Source organism: Triplophysa dalaica, chromosome 7 (assembly GCF_015846415.1).
Source record: "Triplophysa dalaica isolate WHDGS20190420 chromosome 7, ASM1584641v1, whole genome shotgun sequence".
Lineage (NCBI taxonomy): Eukaryota > Metazoa > Chordata > Actinopteri > Cypriniformes > Nemacheilidae > Triplophysa > Triplophysa dalaica.
The window spans coordinates 5,340,651-5,359,341 of NC_079548.1; the positions used below are offsets into that span (position 1 = coordinate 5,340,651).

Below are 18,691 nucleotides of genomic sequence, written 5' to 3' on the forward strand. Positions count from 1 at the left end.
AGAGTTCATCTGTTTCATTGCCATCCTAAATGCATGTCTTCCCATCTTAAGTTGACCACAAACAAAAATTATATGAAAATGAATAAAAAAAAATGCTCACCCTGAATTTAATTTTATTGGTACAAACACAAAACAATCTAAAAGAATCATAAAATATAAAGAAAATTGTAGGAAGGAATTTACTTGATTTATCTGATTCGGTCTAATTTAGAGAGCCTCTTACTGTATAAACAACACAATGAATAGAAGTTTGACGTAAAATAGAATTTATTAACAAAGCTATACAAGATTAACCTCTTGAGTGCTGTTTACTACAGGGGACTGAAAAATTACAGAAAAAACTTAAATACACTGGCTTAAAACTACAACATTGTAACATAAAATGGTTCATTTCTGTTTAGCTGAAGAAAATAAGTCATCTAGTATCGCATGCTGGTAAGTCAATTATTAAATAAAATTTCATAAATTATTGAGTAAACCACTTTTTTATTTTTATTCATTTTTTAATCAACAGTCTGTAATTCTGGAGGTGTCTGTCATTGTCTGGCACATCACTGATTTTGATCTTACGTTTTGCTTGTATAAAGGGTTTTATATACTGTGATCATCTTATTACTGCAAAAAAAACTACATTCATTCAACACAGATTTCTATTTGAATTAAAAAAGTTACAAACAGTTTTGAAAATATGAAAGATCCAACATTCTTCATCCCAAACACATTTGTCCTTTTCATTATTATTTTTTGTTAGTTGAATTTATTGTGAAGGGGCCGGTGCCGTGGCTTCACCTTACTTCAAATATAAATACTTTTATGTGGTTTTGTCAAATAAAAAACAATTATTTTTCAACATTATCTTTTTTTAAATGTATGATTTAAGCACGATAACATCAATCTTTTCTGATACAGAAAGTAGAGAATAATTCATGGTTTAAGTCTCTAATGAATGCTCAGGCTCTCTCTTCCTGATAGGTCAGTGTGACTGTGAAAAGGGACTTCTCATGTTTAAAAACTCCTTCTGTTAACACAAACTCTACCCTTGAGGAGTCTGTGTGTGTGTGTGTGTGTGATTGTATTGTTTAAGGAAACTGAGAAAGAGTGTAAAATCACGAAACAGACATAACGTCATGTTTTAATTCTTATGATAGTAAATGTCTGTCATCTTTGATAGTCTATAGGACTCTGTGTCCTGTCTCATGACTTCAGAATTTTTTGAAAGCTTTGTGTTCTTGTTTATCTATTGATAACCTTTCATGTGAGTTTGATTTATCACGTAATGACTTAGTTAGTTGACTCTTAAATCTATCTTAAATACTTCTGCACTTTGGATGTAAAGCAGGTCGGACTGTGGAACTACTTGAAAGTGTTGAAGCCAACTTCTGCTGACAAAACAATTTTTCTGCAAACTACAAATACATTTTATTCTATTAATTATATTCTTGACTCCGAGTCTTCTTTCATCATAACTGGTCTACAGGTCTTTTAATGTAAATCCCCTACAATTGTTTTTGACTTCATCTAACTCAAAAAATCTTTAAATCTTAAGAAGCGAATCTGGTCACCTGAATCTATTATATACAAACAAATGAATCTATAAATGCACAATAAATGTTGTTACAGTCACTGTAGCTCTGGGTAAATAAGGATGAAGAACTCTTTTATCATAAACAGCTAATAAATGAAACCATATATTTCTAATCCTCTTTAAACACTGATACAACATGATGACTGACATGATGTTTCTTTAACACACACATGAGATGATATTAAACTCACCGATCACAATGAGATGAACAGCAGAGCTTGTTTGTGAAGTTTGTGGTCGTCCATATATCTCTGTTACACACCTGAACTGACTCTGATCAGATTGAGTAACTGAACTGATAGTGAGAGTGTTTGTATTTACAGTGTAAGGATGAGTATTATAAACTTCAGTTCTGTCTTTATACCACAGATATCTCCAGTGTAATGATCTGTATTGTGCTTCTATCTCACACTTCAGAGTGACTGTCTCTCCAGTGAACACAGATGTGTGTGGTGTTACTGTCAATGTAGCTCTGGGTAAATCTGTAAAGATAATGTAATATTTACTCAAAGGGCTTTAATACACACACAACAATATTATTATGAAATGGAATGTTCCAGTCCCGGATGCTGATTGGTCAAAAGCAATAGTATATTAGTCAATATTTGTGTTTCTTATATTGTAATTATGAGGTAAGAGTTTCATTAAAGCTCCAGTGCTTTATTTGTCCCCCTGTCTGTGAAAAGCCTTTTTTCAATATATAATAATAGAAATGAAAACTAGAGTACTTTGACTTGATTTGCGGTTTTATATTATTTACTTCTATGTTCTTCTTCCCAGTGTGACAGTAATGATTTTAATATATGAATAGAGAACACTACTGTACATTTCATTTTTCTACACAGAATGACGCCTTTCTCTTTTCGATTAAAAAAAATACAAATAGCTGTTGAGATAAATATAAATCCAACACTGTTCATCACCACACGTGTGTTTTTCACAACTGTCTGTTATTTCGTGTTCGGTGAATGTGTTGTGTATGTTTGTTTACGTATTATTTTCTCTCTTAAAAAGATTATAATCTCAAGAAACTAACCTGATAAGCTAAAGTTTATAACGAATAAAATATTTCATAATGAGCAAAATATGACTGTATACAGATAAACACACTCACCTGATACTGTCAGTGTAACTGCATCACTGGTGTCTGAGGGTCCTCTGATCTCTGTTCCTCTACAGGTGTATTGACCTGCGTGAGACTCACTAACAGAACTGATTGTGTATTTCTGTTGATAACTGTGAGTGTAATAGTTTGAATCTTTATACCAGCTGTACTGCCATTTAGTGACTCCTCCTCCACTGATGTCACATGTGAGAGTGACAGTTTCTCCTCTGAATAATCGTCCATCAGGCCAAACAGACACTTGAGGTTTCGGTCTTTCTGTACAAAGACAAACAATTCAAACTGTAAATACTGTCAAATAATGTCCTGCTGTATCTACTGCACATCTGTGGATTTCAGTCTGGTGATGATGGGGGTATGTAACTACTTTTTATTTGAAAGGCTTCATTTAAACAGAGATATTTCAGACAGATACAGAATTATCATGTGTACTTTCAAGTCTAAAAACAACATAATTTAAATCTCAATGATCAATAAATGGTCCAATCAAAGTAAGTGTGAAATACATACAGTTCAAGTATATTGCAGTCACTGAGTGTGGACTTTATGTTCTACATACGTAGATAACTGGAATACATTCTCTGTCACAACCTTATACAATAATCCCAAATCACTGTATTTAATATAAAGGGCTTATTATTAAGAACGGTCAAACTTGATTTCTGGAATTCTGGAGAAGAAAAGTGGATCAATAAAAACTGAACTCTGCACGATATTATAATGATTTAACAAATCATGCTGTAAAAACATTACAAACTTTGTCGACTATGTACCTGTGTGTTAAAATTTGCAAACAAACTTTGCTTAGTTCATATACTGACACTTATTAATTAATAAAAAGTTTAATTAAAATTCGGTAATTTGAGAATTTTGTACAATGTTAAATTTGTGGCACAATTTTGATGTAAACATATTCCATATATTATTGTACAAAATGTGCTTTATAAAAACAGTGGTGTGAAAAAGCATTTGCCCCCTTCTGGATTCTTGTTTTTTTGCATATTTGTCATGCTTAAATGGTTCAGATCATCAGACAAATGTTTATATTACTCAAAGAAAACAAGAGTAAATACAAAATGCAGTTTTTAAATGATGGTTTTATTTATTAAGGGAAAAAACAATCCAAACATGGTGAATCATGAATTAACGGTTATGAATTGAATAACTGAGTTAAATTTCACTAGCCACACTCAAGCCTAATTACTACCAGACCTCATGAATCAATAAATGTATTTTATATTTTAAAAAATCTATATTTTTGGGTAAATATTCTGTGAACTTATGAGACAAAGGTTGAACTTTTTGGAAGGTGTGCTTCCCGTTACATCTGGCGTAAAACTAACACAGTTTTAATATAAAGAACATCATACATTGTGGAGGTGGTGTGATGGTCTGAGGGTGCTTTGCAAGGTTTTGGAGTGGCCTAGTCAAAGTCCAGACTTATATCCAATGGAAATGCTGTGACATGATCTTAAAAAGGCTGTTCATGCTGGAAGACCCTCCAATGTGGCTGAATTAAAACAATTCTGTAAAGAACAGCGGGCCAAAATTCCTCCACAGCGATGTGAAAGACTCATTGGGAGATATCACGAACGCTGGATTGCAGTTGTTGCCGCCAAGGGTGACACAACTAGTTATTAGGTTTAGGGGCAATTACTTTTTCACATATGCTCAGAAATGTTCGGATAGATTTTTCCCTTAATAGATAAAACCATCATTTAATAACTGCATTTTATAAAATTAACATTAACATTTCTTTGATGATCTGGATCATTTAACTTTGACAAATCTGCAAAAAAAAAATCAGGAAGGAGCAAATACTTTTTCACACCACTGTATAGTATGCTGTACAGTATATATTGTGAGTGTTGTGAGTCCAGAGAGAGGATGTTTAGTGTTTAGAGGTGAACGCCATTCATGAACACTTTATGAATGAAACACTATTTAATCTATATTAACAGATTGCTAAACACACATTCTGTATTAAATTACAGGTTTTGACCTCTATGACTGCAATTGTTATTTCAGTGTGAAATATTTCATGTGTTTTCTGAACAGTGTATTATGTGAGTAATAATACTTACTCTCTACTGTCACTGTTATTGGATCACTGTAATATGTGTTATAGTTTCCTCTTCTGGCACTGCACTTATACTCTCCTCCATCAGAGACTTTGATTGTTTTAGTTCCTGAAGCTTCATAGTCTCCATGCTGTGAGGGCGTGTAAAAGATAAACTTCCATCCAGTGGACTGATGCACCTCACAGGTCAGAGTAACTGAGTCTCCAGTGAACACAGACTGTGGCCGAACAGTCAGAGATGGTTTGGGTTTATCTGTCAATATAAAACCACTGAGAATCATTCCATAGTCTAGATGGAATGATTATAGTTATAGTTATAGTAGAAACACCTGATATCCCTGATATATGGAATTTTATTGGATAGTATTTTGCAGATAATAATGTTGAAGACACTCACCTGATACTGTCAGTGTAACTGCATCACTGGTGTCTGAGGGTCCTCTGATCTCTGTTCCTTTACAGGTGTATTGACCTGCGTGAGACTCACTAACAGAACTGATTGTGTATTTCTGTTGAGATCTGTAAGTGTAATAGTTTGAATCTTTATACCAGGTGTATAGCCAGTTAGTGACTCCTCCTTCACTGATGTCACATGTGAGAGTGACAGTTTCTCCTCTGAATAATCGTCTATCAGGCCAAACAGACACTTGAGGTTTCGGTCTTTCTGTACAATGACAAACAATTCAAACTGTAAATACTGTCAAATAATGTCCTGCTGTATCTACTGCACATCTGTGGATTTCATTCTGGTGATATGTAACTACTTTTTATTTGAAAGGCTTCATTTAAACTGAGATATTTCTGACAGATATAGAATTATTGTGTGTACTTTCAAGTCTAAAAACAACATAATACAAGTCTCAATGATCAATAAATGGTCCAATCAAAGTAAGTGTGAAGTACATACAGTTCAAGTATATTGCAGTCACTGAGTGTGGACTTTATGTTCTACATACGTAGATAACTGGAATACATTCTATGTCACAACCTTATACAATAATCCCAAATCACTGCATTTTAAATAAAGGGTTTATTATTAAGAACGGTCGTACTTGATTTCTGGAATTCTGGAGAAGAAAAGTGGATCATTAAAAACTGAACTCTGCACGATATTATGATTTAACAAATCATGCTGTAAAAACATTACTGCCTTTGTCGACTATGTACCTGTGTGTTAAAATTTGCAAACAAACTTTGCTTAGTTCATCTACTGACACTTATAATTAATAAAAAGTTTAATTAAAATTCGATGATTTGAGAATTTTGTACAATGTTAAATAAACAATTTTAATAGAAACATATTCCATATATTATTGTACAAAATGTGCCATATAAAAACAGTGGTGTGAAAAAGCATTTGTCCCCTTCTGGATTCTTGTTTTTTTTGCATATTTGTCATGCTTAAATGGTTCAGATCATCAGACAAATGTTTATATTACTCAAAGAAAACCAGAGTAAATACAAAATGCAGTTTTTAAATGATGGTTTTATTTATTAAGGGAAAAAACAATCCAAACATGGTGAATCATGAATTAATGGTGATGAATTGAATAACTGAGTTAAATTTCACTAGCCACACTCAAGCATAATTACTGCCAGACCTGTTGAATTAAGAAATGTATTTTATATTTTAAAAAATCTATATTTTTGGGCAAATATTCTGTGAACTTATGAGACAAAGGTTGAACTTTTTGGAAGGTGTGCGTCCCGTTACATCTGGCGTAAAACTAACACAGTTTTAATATTAAGAACATCATACATGGTGGAGGTGGTGTGATGGTCTGACGGTGCTTTGCAGCTTCAGGAACTGGACAACTCTCCGTAATTGATGGAACCATGAATTCTGCGCTCTACCAGAAAATTCTAAAAGAGAATGTCTGGCCATCGCTTTGTGACCTCAAGTTTAAATTCACTTGGGTTATGCAGCAGGACAATGATCCAAAACACACCAGCAATTTCTCTTCTGAATGGCTAAAAATATCAAAACAAAGGTTTTGGAGTGGCCTAGTCAAAGTCCAGACTTATATCCAATGGAAATGCTGTGACATGATCTTAAAAAGGCTGTTCATGCTGGAAGACCCTCCAATGTGGCTGAATTAAAACAATTCTGTAAAGAACAGCGGGCCAAAATTCCTCCACAGCGATGTGAAAGACTCATTGTGAGATATCACAAACGCTGGATTGCATTTGTTGCCGCCAAGGGTGACACAACTAGTTATTAGGTTTAGGGGCAATTACTTTTTCATATATGGTCAGAAATGTTCGGATAGATTTTTCCCTTAATAAATAAAACCATCATTTAAAAACTGCATTTTGTTATATTAATATGAAAAATTTCTTTGATGATCTGGATTATTTTAACCATGACAAATCTGCAAAAAAAACTAAAATCAGGAAGGGGGCAAATTCCCCCAAAATTTCACACCACTGTAAAGTATGCTGTACAGTATATATTGTGAGTGTTGTGAGTCCAGAGAGAGGATGTTTAGTGTTTAGAGGTGAACGCCATTCATGAACACTTTATGAATGAAACACTATTTAATCTATATTAACAGATTGTTAAACACACATATTGTATTACTTTACAGGTTTTGAGCTCTATGACTGCAATTGTTATTTCAGTGTGAAATATTTCATGTGTTTTCTGAACAGTGTATTATGTGAGTAATAATACTTACTCTCTACTGTCACTGTTATTGGATCACTGTAATATGTGTTATAGTTTCCTCTTCTGGCTCTGCACTTATACTCTCCTCCATCAGAGACTTTGATTGTTTTAGTTCCTGAAGCTTCATAGTCTCCATGCTGTGATGGTGTGTAAAAGATAAACTTCCATCCAGTGGACTGATGCACCTCACAGGTCAGAGTAACTGAGTCTCCAGTGAACACAGACTGTGGCCGAACAGTCAGAGATGGTTTGGGGATATCTGACAATATAAAACCAATGAGAATCATTTTAGAAACACCTGATATCCCTGATATATGGAATTTTATTGGATAGTATTTTGCAGATAATAATGTTGAACATGCTCACCTGATACTGTCAGTGTAACTGTATCACTGGTGTCTGATGATCGTAATCCTCTGATCTCTTTTCCTCTACAGGTGTATTGACTTGCGTCAGACTCACTAACAGAACTGATTGTGTATTTCTGTTGTTTATTCTGCTGGATGACTAAATCATCTTTATTCCAGATGTACTGCCAGATAGTGACTGATGTTTCCCCATTGATGTCACATGTGAGAGTGACAGTTTGTCCTCCAAATACATGTTCACCAGGCTGTACAGACACTTGAGCTTTTGGTCTTTCTGTACAATGACAAACAATTCACATTAAAATTAAAGTCAAATTATGTCTGGCATATTCTATATGAACACAGATTGACAGATAATAAAACTGAAACAAACAATTTACAATGTAAATACTGTTAAATAATGTAAAAACACTCACCCTCTACTGTCACTCTTTTAGGTTCACTATATGGTGTGAGATACGAGGGGTTTCCTCTTCTGGCTCTGCACTTATATTCTCCTCCATCAGAGACTCGCACAGAACTGATTGTTTTAGTTCCTGAAGCTTCATAGTATTCATGCTGTGAGGGTGTTGTGAAGATAAACTCCCATCCAGTGGACTGATGCACCTCACAGGTCAGAGTAACTGAGTCTCCAGTGAACACAGACTGCGCCCGAACGGTCAGAGATGGTTTTACATCTGTCAATATTAAATCAAAAGGTTATGCAAGTTTTTTTTCAAACTGGCCAAAGTTGAATTCACTCCATACAAAATGTTTCATGAATTAATTCAAAATAAATTCTATAAAGCTATAATAGTGAAATAAATGCTACATGAAACAGTTATTGGAATTTACTTTTCATAGGGGTTGAGCCACTGTGACAAAAGCCTTTATATTGAACTCTTACATTGACAATATTTGATCAAAATATACATACAGTATATATAGATGAACATTTAAATCAAATGTCCATGTGGACAAACACTTCAATGCTTGTGTTTCTTTATTCTTTCAGTAGACAGCTCCAGTAGCTCTTTGTTAGATTGCTGTCTGAGGAACAGAACTTGATGGGTTCAGTGTCTTTACTGCTTTAGTTCAGTCTGTGTCTCTTTCACATCAATCTCGCTCTATTCTGATGGACAATTCTCTTGCATATGACACTTATTTGAACTCTTCTGTTATGTTGTGAGAAATTGGTTTAGTTTTACTGTATGACGTTATATTAAGTTAAGTGTCATTAAGTTGATGAAAATACAAGATTGTAGGGCAGGATTTTACTTCTGTCACTCACAACCCCATTTCCTTGCAGGGATCATTTCCCTTCTTAAGCCTACAGGGATGCTGAAGATCAAATGATTTTATCTAAGGTGTTTCTCCAGTCCAGTGGTTGTTCTGATTGGTCAATTTGTCTCAGGTTGTCACCATTTCTTTTTATACCATCTAAACTTTCTTTAGTCATTTGAGTTTTCCTACAGACTGAACCACTGACACCACCCTTACAGCACAAATTACATTCTATACGAACTCTCAATCATTGATTCTGTATTATAAATATATGTCAATCCAACAAGTAACATTTTCTAAACGCTATTTTATTTCAATTTTATTATAATGTTATTGCCACAATTGTTTACTGCTGTGACTGTGAATGATGGTGAACACACTCACCTGATACTCTCAGTGTAACTGCATCACTGGTGTCTGATGATCGTGATCCATCGGCCTCTGTTCCTCTACAGGTGTATTTACCTCTGTCAGACTCACTAACAGAACTGATTGTGTATTTCTGTTGTTTATTCTGCTGGATGAGTAAATCATCTTTATACCAGCTGTACTGCCAGCTAGTGACTCCTCCTCCATTGATGAAACATGAGAGAGTGACAGTTTCTCCACTGAATACATGATCACCAGGCTCTACAGACACTTCAGCTTTGGGTCTTTCTGTTCAATGACAAACAATTCACTTAAATTAAAGTCAAATTACGTCTGGCATATTTTATATCAACACAAATTGACAGATCACAAAACTTTTTATCAGAACGATGCACTGAACCTATAACTACCATTGAGTGTCTTATGAAGAAATCTGTTTTGTGTTTACAGAAAAGTGTAAGAATTATGTGAGTAAAAATACTTGCCCTTTACAGTCACTGTTTTTGGTTCACTGTCTTGTGTGTAATACTTTGGGACATCTTGTTTTCTGGCTCTGCACATGTATTCTCCTCCATCAGAGACTTGCACAGAACTGATTGTTTTAGTTCCTGAAGCTTCAATGGATTCATGCTGTGATGGTGTAATAAAGATAAACTTCCATCCAGTGGACTGATGCACCTCACAGGTCAGAGTAACTGAGTCTCCAGTGAATACAGAACTCTGAGGCTTCACAGTCAGAGATGGTTTTATATCTGTTAATATAAGATTATTGAGAATCGTGAACATATTACAACAAGTTTGCGTTGGTCTAACTCTAAACGTCATTAATGTATTTGATTTTATATACAAAAATGTTTTAATGATTCTGAAAACTGAATATAAATGATTGCTGTAATCTGCTAAACTTGATTTGTTCGTAAGATTTTAAATAAATAAACTTACATTTTACATTCTTGCTCATATATTGCAATTTCTCCACACAGATATATATCACTATAGTAAAAAAGGGTTTTTACAAACTTTCAAATGGAATCAACAGTGCTTGTAAGTCTTTAATTCCTACTGTACTAAGGCCGTGCAGAGAACAAGCAACAAGCCGTAAGTGAACAAGCAGCTTTGTTTATATATTGCTGTGTGTAACGTTAGATGTAACATCAGCTGCAGCTTACGTCAGTTCAGGGCAGACTAAACACACAAAAGCTGTGCATGCTCTCATCTCTGTGTTCTTGTAAAATACTAATACTTAAATAATACAAATAATAAGTAAAAAAGCCCATCGCTCTGCTGAAAGCCACAGCCGAGAACGATTTGTATCCTGGAAAATGCGCTTAACTAGTGAAGGCGTCTGAACGTGAGGGTTCGTTCCAGATGAGGTAGTCAGGTCAAAGGTCATCACGTGGGTCATTTTATGTAGGGTTACATTTTTATTCATTAATTTTACCAGTAGGGGGGCACGGTGGCTTAGTGGTTAGCACGTTCGCCTCACACCTCCAGGGTTGGGGGTCCGATTCCCGCTTCCGACTTGTGTGTGTGGAGTTTGCATGTTCTCCCCGTGCCTCGGGGGTTTCCTCCGGGTACTCCGGTTTCCTCCCCTGGTCCAAAGACATGCATGGTAGGTTGATTGGCATCTCTGGAAAAATTGTCCGTAGGGTGTGAGTGCGCGAGTGAGTGAATGAGTGAGTGTGTGTGCCCTGCGATGGGTTGGCACTCCATCCAGGGTGTATCCTGCCTTGATGCCCGATGACTCCTGAGATAGGCACAGGCTCCCCGTGACCCGAGGTAGTTCGGATAAGCGGTAGAAAATGGAATGGAATTTTACCAGTAGTAAATTGGGCCGGCCTTCACAAAAGGGCCTCCAATTACAAAAAAGTTTTATTTTTCCTCAAATAACAGGCACTTTCGCCATTAAGACCAAAAAGGCAGGTGCTCAAACACCCTCCGCCCCCCTCTGCGCTTGCCTGTCAGAGTGACTTGTGCACTTTAGATGTGTGTCGCTCACACAAAACTTCTCTAACAGTGTGCATGTACTGAACTGAGATCTCTTTCACGTCACTTGCACTTGAATAATTAAATGTGCAAGGTTTAAATACACATGTAAATGATAAACTTTCATTTGCTGTCCTGTGATCTGTCCTGGGTTGCCAGGTCCAAGAAATATTTCCAGCCCAATCCAATGACCCTCAAAACCCTCGCAAAGGGAATGAAAACTAGCCCAATTTTTGTTTAGCACTGCTCAAACATTATATCCGGAGGGATCAACTGTTGTACACTCACGAGTGATTTCTTTCATTACGCAACATTACATTGGAGGACCAGAAGAGTCGTGTGTAAAGTAATAAAGTATTTCATTGTTTAATAACTAATTCCACAATAAAAATAGGCATTAATCCATTTGTTTATAACTTCATTTTCTTATTCAAATATAAATAGGCGAAATAATAAAGTCATTTATTATTTGATATTTATTGTTTTAATGGGCAATAAAAAGCGTGATTGTAAAAATAATTCATGAATTAAATATTAATCCATCAATAAATACTTTAAATTAAAAAGGGACTTTAAAAAACAACATAAAACACGAAATTAGTAAATAATTTTAAAGTGCATTAATGGAATTTCAAAATGTCTTTGAAAATGCGTTTCAAAAAAGAGGAATAAATAATTGGATTTACAAATTAATCTAGGAAAACCAGTTTAAAACAATCATTTAAAAGATCATTTCTTTTACCATTTGCATTTCCCCGCTGCCTTTCCTTTTCCAATTTGCTATTCGATGAGTTTAGTCATTTAGCTTTTCCTTTTAGCATCTCTATTTAGCATTTCCCTGACACTTTGGCACCTGTCATTGGTAAAACGAGTTAAACAATGCAAACTAGCTATGATGAGAGAGAGATGTTACAAGCTCTCTGATGGACTAGTTCCTTGTACGTCATGTTCAGAGGTATGTCAGATGAGCAATGAAGAAGAGAGGATAGTCTGTTGTTCACTGCACTTGTAACCAGAGTGTTATCAGCGCTGCTTTTTCTCTAACAGAAATCATAGGAAAGGAAACTTATTGTTAGAACCGGTTAGAACATTCACACTGCAAGTGGTCATTTTGGCGCCGAGTCTATTTATGATGCGCTGCTTAAAGTGACAAAAGTTATTGTGCTTAAGGCCCAAATGCTTATGGATTCACGCAGATTCCATTTTTATTGGATTCCACTATTTATAAAGGAATTCATTCATGGACTATGAAATTATGTTATCATTTATTGTTTTATGTTTTTTTAAGTCCCTTTTTAATTTGAAGTATTTATTGATAGATTAATTTTTCATTTATTAGTTATTTTTACAATCACGCATTTTATTGACCAATAAAACAATAAAAAATAAATGACTTTATCATTGCGCCTATTTATATTTGAATAAATAACTGAGGTTATAAACAAATGGATTAATGCCTATTTTTATTGCAGAATTAGTTATTATACAATAAAATGCTTTATTACTTTACACATGACTCTTCTGGTCCTCCATATGTGACATACACCTTATGAAACATTGGTAAAAGCATAATTCGGATGCATTGTCTAATGCCACCGCTATATTTTCCTCTTTGCTTGAGCTGAGCTCCCGCCCTCCTCCACACTTTTGAGGACGGGTCCGGTCCTGGAGTTGCCAAGTATTCATTCAGAGTATGAATACACTAAGAAACTCATGAATTAACATTTATCCTTAGAATATAAATAAATATTTTGGATGCAGCAGTACATTATGAAAGTGGCCGAAAAACCTGCAACCCACGGCTCCATAATTTTTCCTGCATCTGCATTTTCAAAATAGTCAAATTGTGCGGGAACACTGCAACATTGACAACACTGGCTGGAATACATTACACGACTTTTGACATCTGAACAGATTTAAAAAAAACTACAACACACACACTTGCAGACATTTTGAAAGTTTGCAAACAGGGCATCACACTAAATGATAAAATCTTCAGACTAGTGCAGACATTGTGCAACAAGTGCAGACTGAAAATCTGGTCAGAATCTTAGCAAAAGTCTTGTAGTGTATTCCAGTCTTAAATCAGAATAAAATTTACTTTGTTTTTTCTTATTTAAAAATATTGATAAATATGAATAATTGAAGGGAAACATTTCCACTTTCTTTGCAATTTGGCACTCAAAGTATAATTAAAACATTGAAAACTGAGCAGAATACATTTATTTTGTATATTTTTCATGATCGTTCGTCCCCCTTCAATTGAAAGCATTAATGTAGGCTTTATGAGAATGGATTTATGAATGATTTCTCTAATGATGGTCAATCTTGTGCTACATATTAGATCATTTTTATATTTCTCTGTTAAATATCCACTATCTCAGATTATAAATATTCTATGTGATGTGATAAATAAAACAAAGTGACTCACCTTCAGTTTCTTCAGAGTCGATAGCTGATATCAGCACTGTAAAGAAGAAAGAGAAAAACACTTGTGACAGTTAAAACATGGAGCTGATACATAATAAAAAAAGTGATTTTATTTTACACACAGAGCTGAAGATCCTTCCTAAAATCACCATGTTGAGAGACATGAGCAGATAAATAATAGATTGTTGCTACAATGACAAAAATAATCAACAAGTTCTGCTGTTGTGTGACACTGCAGCCGCACAGATAGATGTCAGTATAAAGTCAAACATCATCATCAGCCAGGAAAACAAAAACATAAAACACATCAAAACAACTCATTTTCTTTGCCAGATTGTTGTCTAATCATCTGAATCTGAATGACTGAAAACAGCCATTTAATGGTTTATGAAAAGATTTCAGATTCTTGTGACACAAAAGTGACAGACGAGGTTTGGACCCCAGTGGGCATCTTTCCTTCCGGTCATAATGTCAGAGAATTATGCCCATCAAATCTGGGCTTTTAATAAAAGAAGAATGTGTTATATCATCAACATTAAAGAAAATCTTCTTTAGGCCAAAACATCTCATCACACTGGTATGAAACATCATTATACTAATAAACATGAATATTGTATTGATTCAATACTGTCATCACGTCTCATATTCACGTTGCTTTTTCATAATGTTGTTGGAATAACATTATATATTTACCATTTCAGTCTGTACTTGTCAGTGTATTTATCACTGTGTGTGTCTGTTTGTGCAGATGTGAACAGGAAGTGAAGTATAGATGCCCACACTCACTACACACTCGCTACACACTCACTACACACTCACTTTATCCAACATGGCGACCATATGCAAGCAGTCAATTTTGAGAAAGCAGAAATAATCCATGAAATATGAAGGCAAATAGACTTGTAGAAAAATATAAAAATGTGTGATGATAAAGAGGATTTGGTCATCAAAGGTTTATCTGGTTGTTTGTCTTGTTCCCCATTTTTTCACTCCTGCACATCACTTGCTTGTACTTATACACCAGTTCTATTTGTAGTTTTGACTCCTGTATTTGTCTCTGAGGTCTGGCAGTATTTGTCTTGATTTGTGTCTTTTCACCACTGATCAGTCATAATGTCTATTTGTAGTTGATAGTGTATTTATTTGGTCATACTGTATGCAACAATGACTCCTCATATATATGCACTCTTTCATTACGATGTGTGCAACTACACTTAAACCCCTAAATCCGCCAAACTAGTTATGAGACGTGAATTCTAATTTTGCAAAAGAAAATTATGAAACGCTTGAAACTCTTTTCTTCCTCTTTAGTTGATGTGTGATTTTTCTCATCTCACTTCTTTGAATTGTGCAGCATCTGCTGTTTAAGGATGTTTTACCCATAAAGGACACTGACTGTTTTCTGTCATGTACACTTGTGGTTGTGGATCGCAGACATTCTAAACATTTATAAATCTGACAAATGTTTGATGGACAACATGAATGAAGAAAAATACAAACATCATCAAACTGAAGTAACACACCAGTCTCCCTCATTCACCTACAACACAACAGATACTTTTCTGACGCACACACCATCAGAACTAAGTGCCTGACCTTTACACTAAACTTAATTATAACAGAAACAATATAAAACAAGTTTTGAACCTCAAACAGCACTTTAAAGGGGTCTCAGAAAGTGAGGACCGGCCAAAATGTCCTTTTTTTACTCTCATAGTCCTCACACCACTGGTCTAAAACTTAAATCAGTCCTCATAAAGATAGATGGACACGCACACTCACACACAAAACAGTCTGAACACTTACTGATGTCTTTATCTCATATATTATAGATGCTTTATATAAATGTGACAGTAAGTCATGATCAGTGAAATACACAGAGAGAAGAAAATAATACTCACAGAGCACTAGAAGAAGAGACCTGAACTCCATACTGATCTACTGATGACACACTTCAACAAACACACTGTGTTAAACACTCAAACACTTCCTCTATAACACCATGAACCACATCAATGTGCTAGAAAAAATATAGGCGACAAATGAAACGTCAAACTGACATGAATTTCTACATCAATGTGAGATCGCAGTGACAAATGCAGTAAATCATTCATTTGTCATTAACTGCACATTATAATGGTGATAGAAATAATATTTGTAAAGATTTTGAACAACTGCTCTCTTTCACACACACAGGTTAATACAAAAAGAACCGAAATAAAACAAACCAAAACCTCAAAAACTCATCTCCATTCAGTCAGGTGAAATACACGGATGATGCTGAGTGTCAATGATATACATGAACCTGTGAAGATGAGCTATATCTGAAGATCAGAATAACAGTTTCTTCTAGAGTCAGTAAACAACACATGAGAACATCACAGCAACCAGCTAAACACTTCCAGAAGTTTCATTCATCACACATTCTGTGAATGAGTTCTGATGCTTTGATGCTTTGTGTGGAGATGATGTACTTCTGAAGATTTGTGTGAAATACTTAACAAAAAACAACATTTCAGAAGTCACTGTTATTAGACTTTTAGAAAAATACAAATTTAGGCTGCATTTATACTACAGTTAATACATAACTAAGAGGCAATGACACAGAAAGAGGAAGTAGAAAAAACACACAGATGAACATCTGTAGGAAAATCAAACTGTGAAGAGCTCACAACTAGAAGTTAACACATCTCATCTGCACATCATCCGTGCTTTATGCTAAACGTTTGCATTCTGACAAAAAAACTAAAAATATATCTGATCACTGGCTTAACACCATTTTCATGTTTTAATTTGCATAGCTCTTTACAAGCATTGTTTTCTATTAGCTTTACAGATAAAGAATTTATCTTACAATAAAACTTTCTTAAAAGGGCAAACATCAGTAAAACTATTTCTCATATGAAGAACTTTGAAACTCTATTCTCATGAAAGTAGATTTTGACCTGAAGCTTGTGAGATGATTGACAGCTGAAACCCTGCCGCCTATTGAGGAAAGATGAGCTATATTATCCCAGACAAGAAAAAAGACAAACTCATCTCAGAGAGCTATATTTAAAGAGGAACCAAAACCATATCTAGGACAAAAAAACACTAAAGATTTGACATGGGTTACCAGAAACCATCCACAAAACCATGTCACTGACTTCCCCACAAATGCTTGACAGCGCACAGTATCTGACCACTAGAATTAAAAATAAAGTCTGACAAATGAGCATCTAGTAGTGGAGACCTGTATGGTTGTAACACATTTTGCTTCAGCATCTGTATCTCAGAAAGTTTTCAAGCTGGAGGGCTCAAACTCTTACCTGTCAGTTGTGGCCTAGTGGTGTAACCAGAAGATCACTGGTTTGATTCTCAGGGCCAGTAGCGAATGATGTGCCATTGTATCAAATATACAGTATTTCTTCAAAAGGGTTTAGTGAATTATTCAGTGATACATCATTACACCTGTAGATGGCGCTCAGTGAGTATCTTTCAGAGTATCTTTGGTTAAGTCTGTGGTAAGGATTCCTTTAGTTTTTACCTCGTATACTGTTGTGGTCTTTTCTTGAGCTCAGCACCATGAGACATGAGGATTCACTGACCCCAGGGGCCACTGTCTTTTATGACACTTCAACTTCAATGTGCCCCAGACAACATTACCTCTAAGATTAGATAAATTATTGGTAAAATAATTATAGGAAGCATCTCTTCAGGAGAACATATAGCCTAAAATAACAAACAAAATGGGGTATATAAGGTTTAAGATGCAAAATTGACAAAATAAAATAAGAAACAACATGGACTGCCCTCACTCACTCGCTCTCTAAACAAAACAGGAGGAGACGACTCTTTCTCTCTACTGCTTCTCAAAGAGAATAAAGAAAAGTGAAATAACCATCAGGTTCACAATACCTTTTAATTTCCAAACATTTTAACCAAACAAAAGAAAATTGCACAAAGACTCTCTTTTCTCAAGGAATTGTAAGGAGTAAAGTTCTCTGAATCAGCAGCCACACAGTGAAGGACATCACAGATTAGTTAAAGCACCAGAATTTACAAACACTGTTTCTTGCTCTTAATAGAGAAACTACTCAGTTAGACACAGAACCACCATCACAAAACAAACAATATTTCAATCTGGATCAGAGGAGAAGTGTGTGCGCACAGCCAACTCCAAACTGCTTTAACTGTCACTCAGTCTCAGGCATTCTGTCACCAATGAGCTGCAGCTGTAGATGATAAACCTGTGAGCAGGTAGAGCGAGAGAAGTACAACAGAGAGAATGTGGGAGAAAAACAAGCCCAAAGGCAAACACATCACAATAATACATCATAAGACGTAAAACATGTTAAGTCTGAAGTTCATTCCTGTTTTATTCCATCTCAGGAACATTGATAAAATTAGATCTATGGTTTCAAAAAAGAAATGGAGATGCTTGTACACGCTCTTATTTCTTCATGATTGGACTAATAGTCCACTTCCTCCTCAAACTGAGAAGAGCCAGAGCCCCAGCTCCCATCATCTGCACCTTTTACAGAAGCACCACCGAGAGTCTTCTGACTGGCTGCATCACTGTGTGGTATGTCGACTGTAATGCGTTCTGCCGCAAGACCCTTCAACACATAGTGAGAGCAGCTGAAAAGATCATTGGTGTCTCTCCCCCCCTCCAGGACATTTATGGAACCCGTCTCACCCGCAAAGCCCTCCGTATTGCAGGTGATCCCACCCACCCGACACACAGCTTCTTCAGACTGCTTCCTTTAGGGAGGAGACCAGCAGACTGAAGGAGAGCTTCATCCACCAGGCAGTCAGGAAGCTAAACTCTCTCTCAAGC

At 35.4% G+C, this 18,691-nt stretch overlaps 1 protein-coding gene across 1 annotated transcript in view; it reads right to left on the reverse strand.

Moving 5' to 3' along the window:
* Nucleotides 1-18,691, reverse strand: part of LOC130425787 (uncharacterized) — a 33,721-nt gene that overhangs the window by 4,288 nt on the left and 10,742 nt on the right. Inside the window, exons 20-30 of the mRNA XM_056752167.1 lie at nucleotides 18,349-18,615; nucleotides 10,898-11,295; nucleotides 9,942-10,208; nucleotides 9,472-9,744; nucleotides 8,241-8,501; nucleotides 7,823-8,098; nucleotides 7,467-7,715; nucleotides 5,186-5,452; nucleotides 4,793-5,041; nucleotides 2,700-2,966; nucleotides 1,777-2,067 (exon numbers count right to left, since the gene is read on the reverse strand). Of these exons, the coding sequence (XP_056608145.1) occupies nucleotides 1,777-2,067; nucleotides 2,700-2,966; nucleotides 4,793-5,041; nucleotides 5,186-5,452; nucleotides 7,467-7,715; nucleotides 7,823-8,098; nucleotides 8,241-8,501; nucleotides 9,472-9,744; nucleotides 9,942-10,208; nucleotides 10,898-11,295; nucleotides 18,349-18,615 (3,065 nt within the window). The remainder of the gene's footprint in view (nucleotides 1-1,776; nucleotides 2,068-2,699; nucleotides 2,967-4,792; nucleotides 5,042-5,185; nucleotides 5,453-7,466; nucleotides 7,716-7,822; nucleotides 8,099-8,240; nucleotides 8,502-9,471; nucleotides 9,745-9,941; nucleotides 10,209-10,897; nucleotides 11,296-18,348; nucleotides 18,616-18,691) is intronic.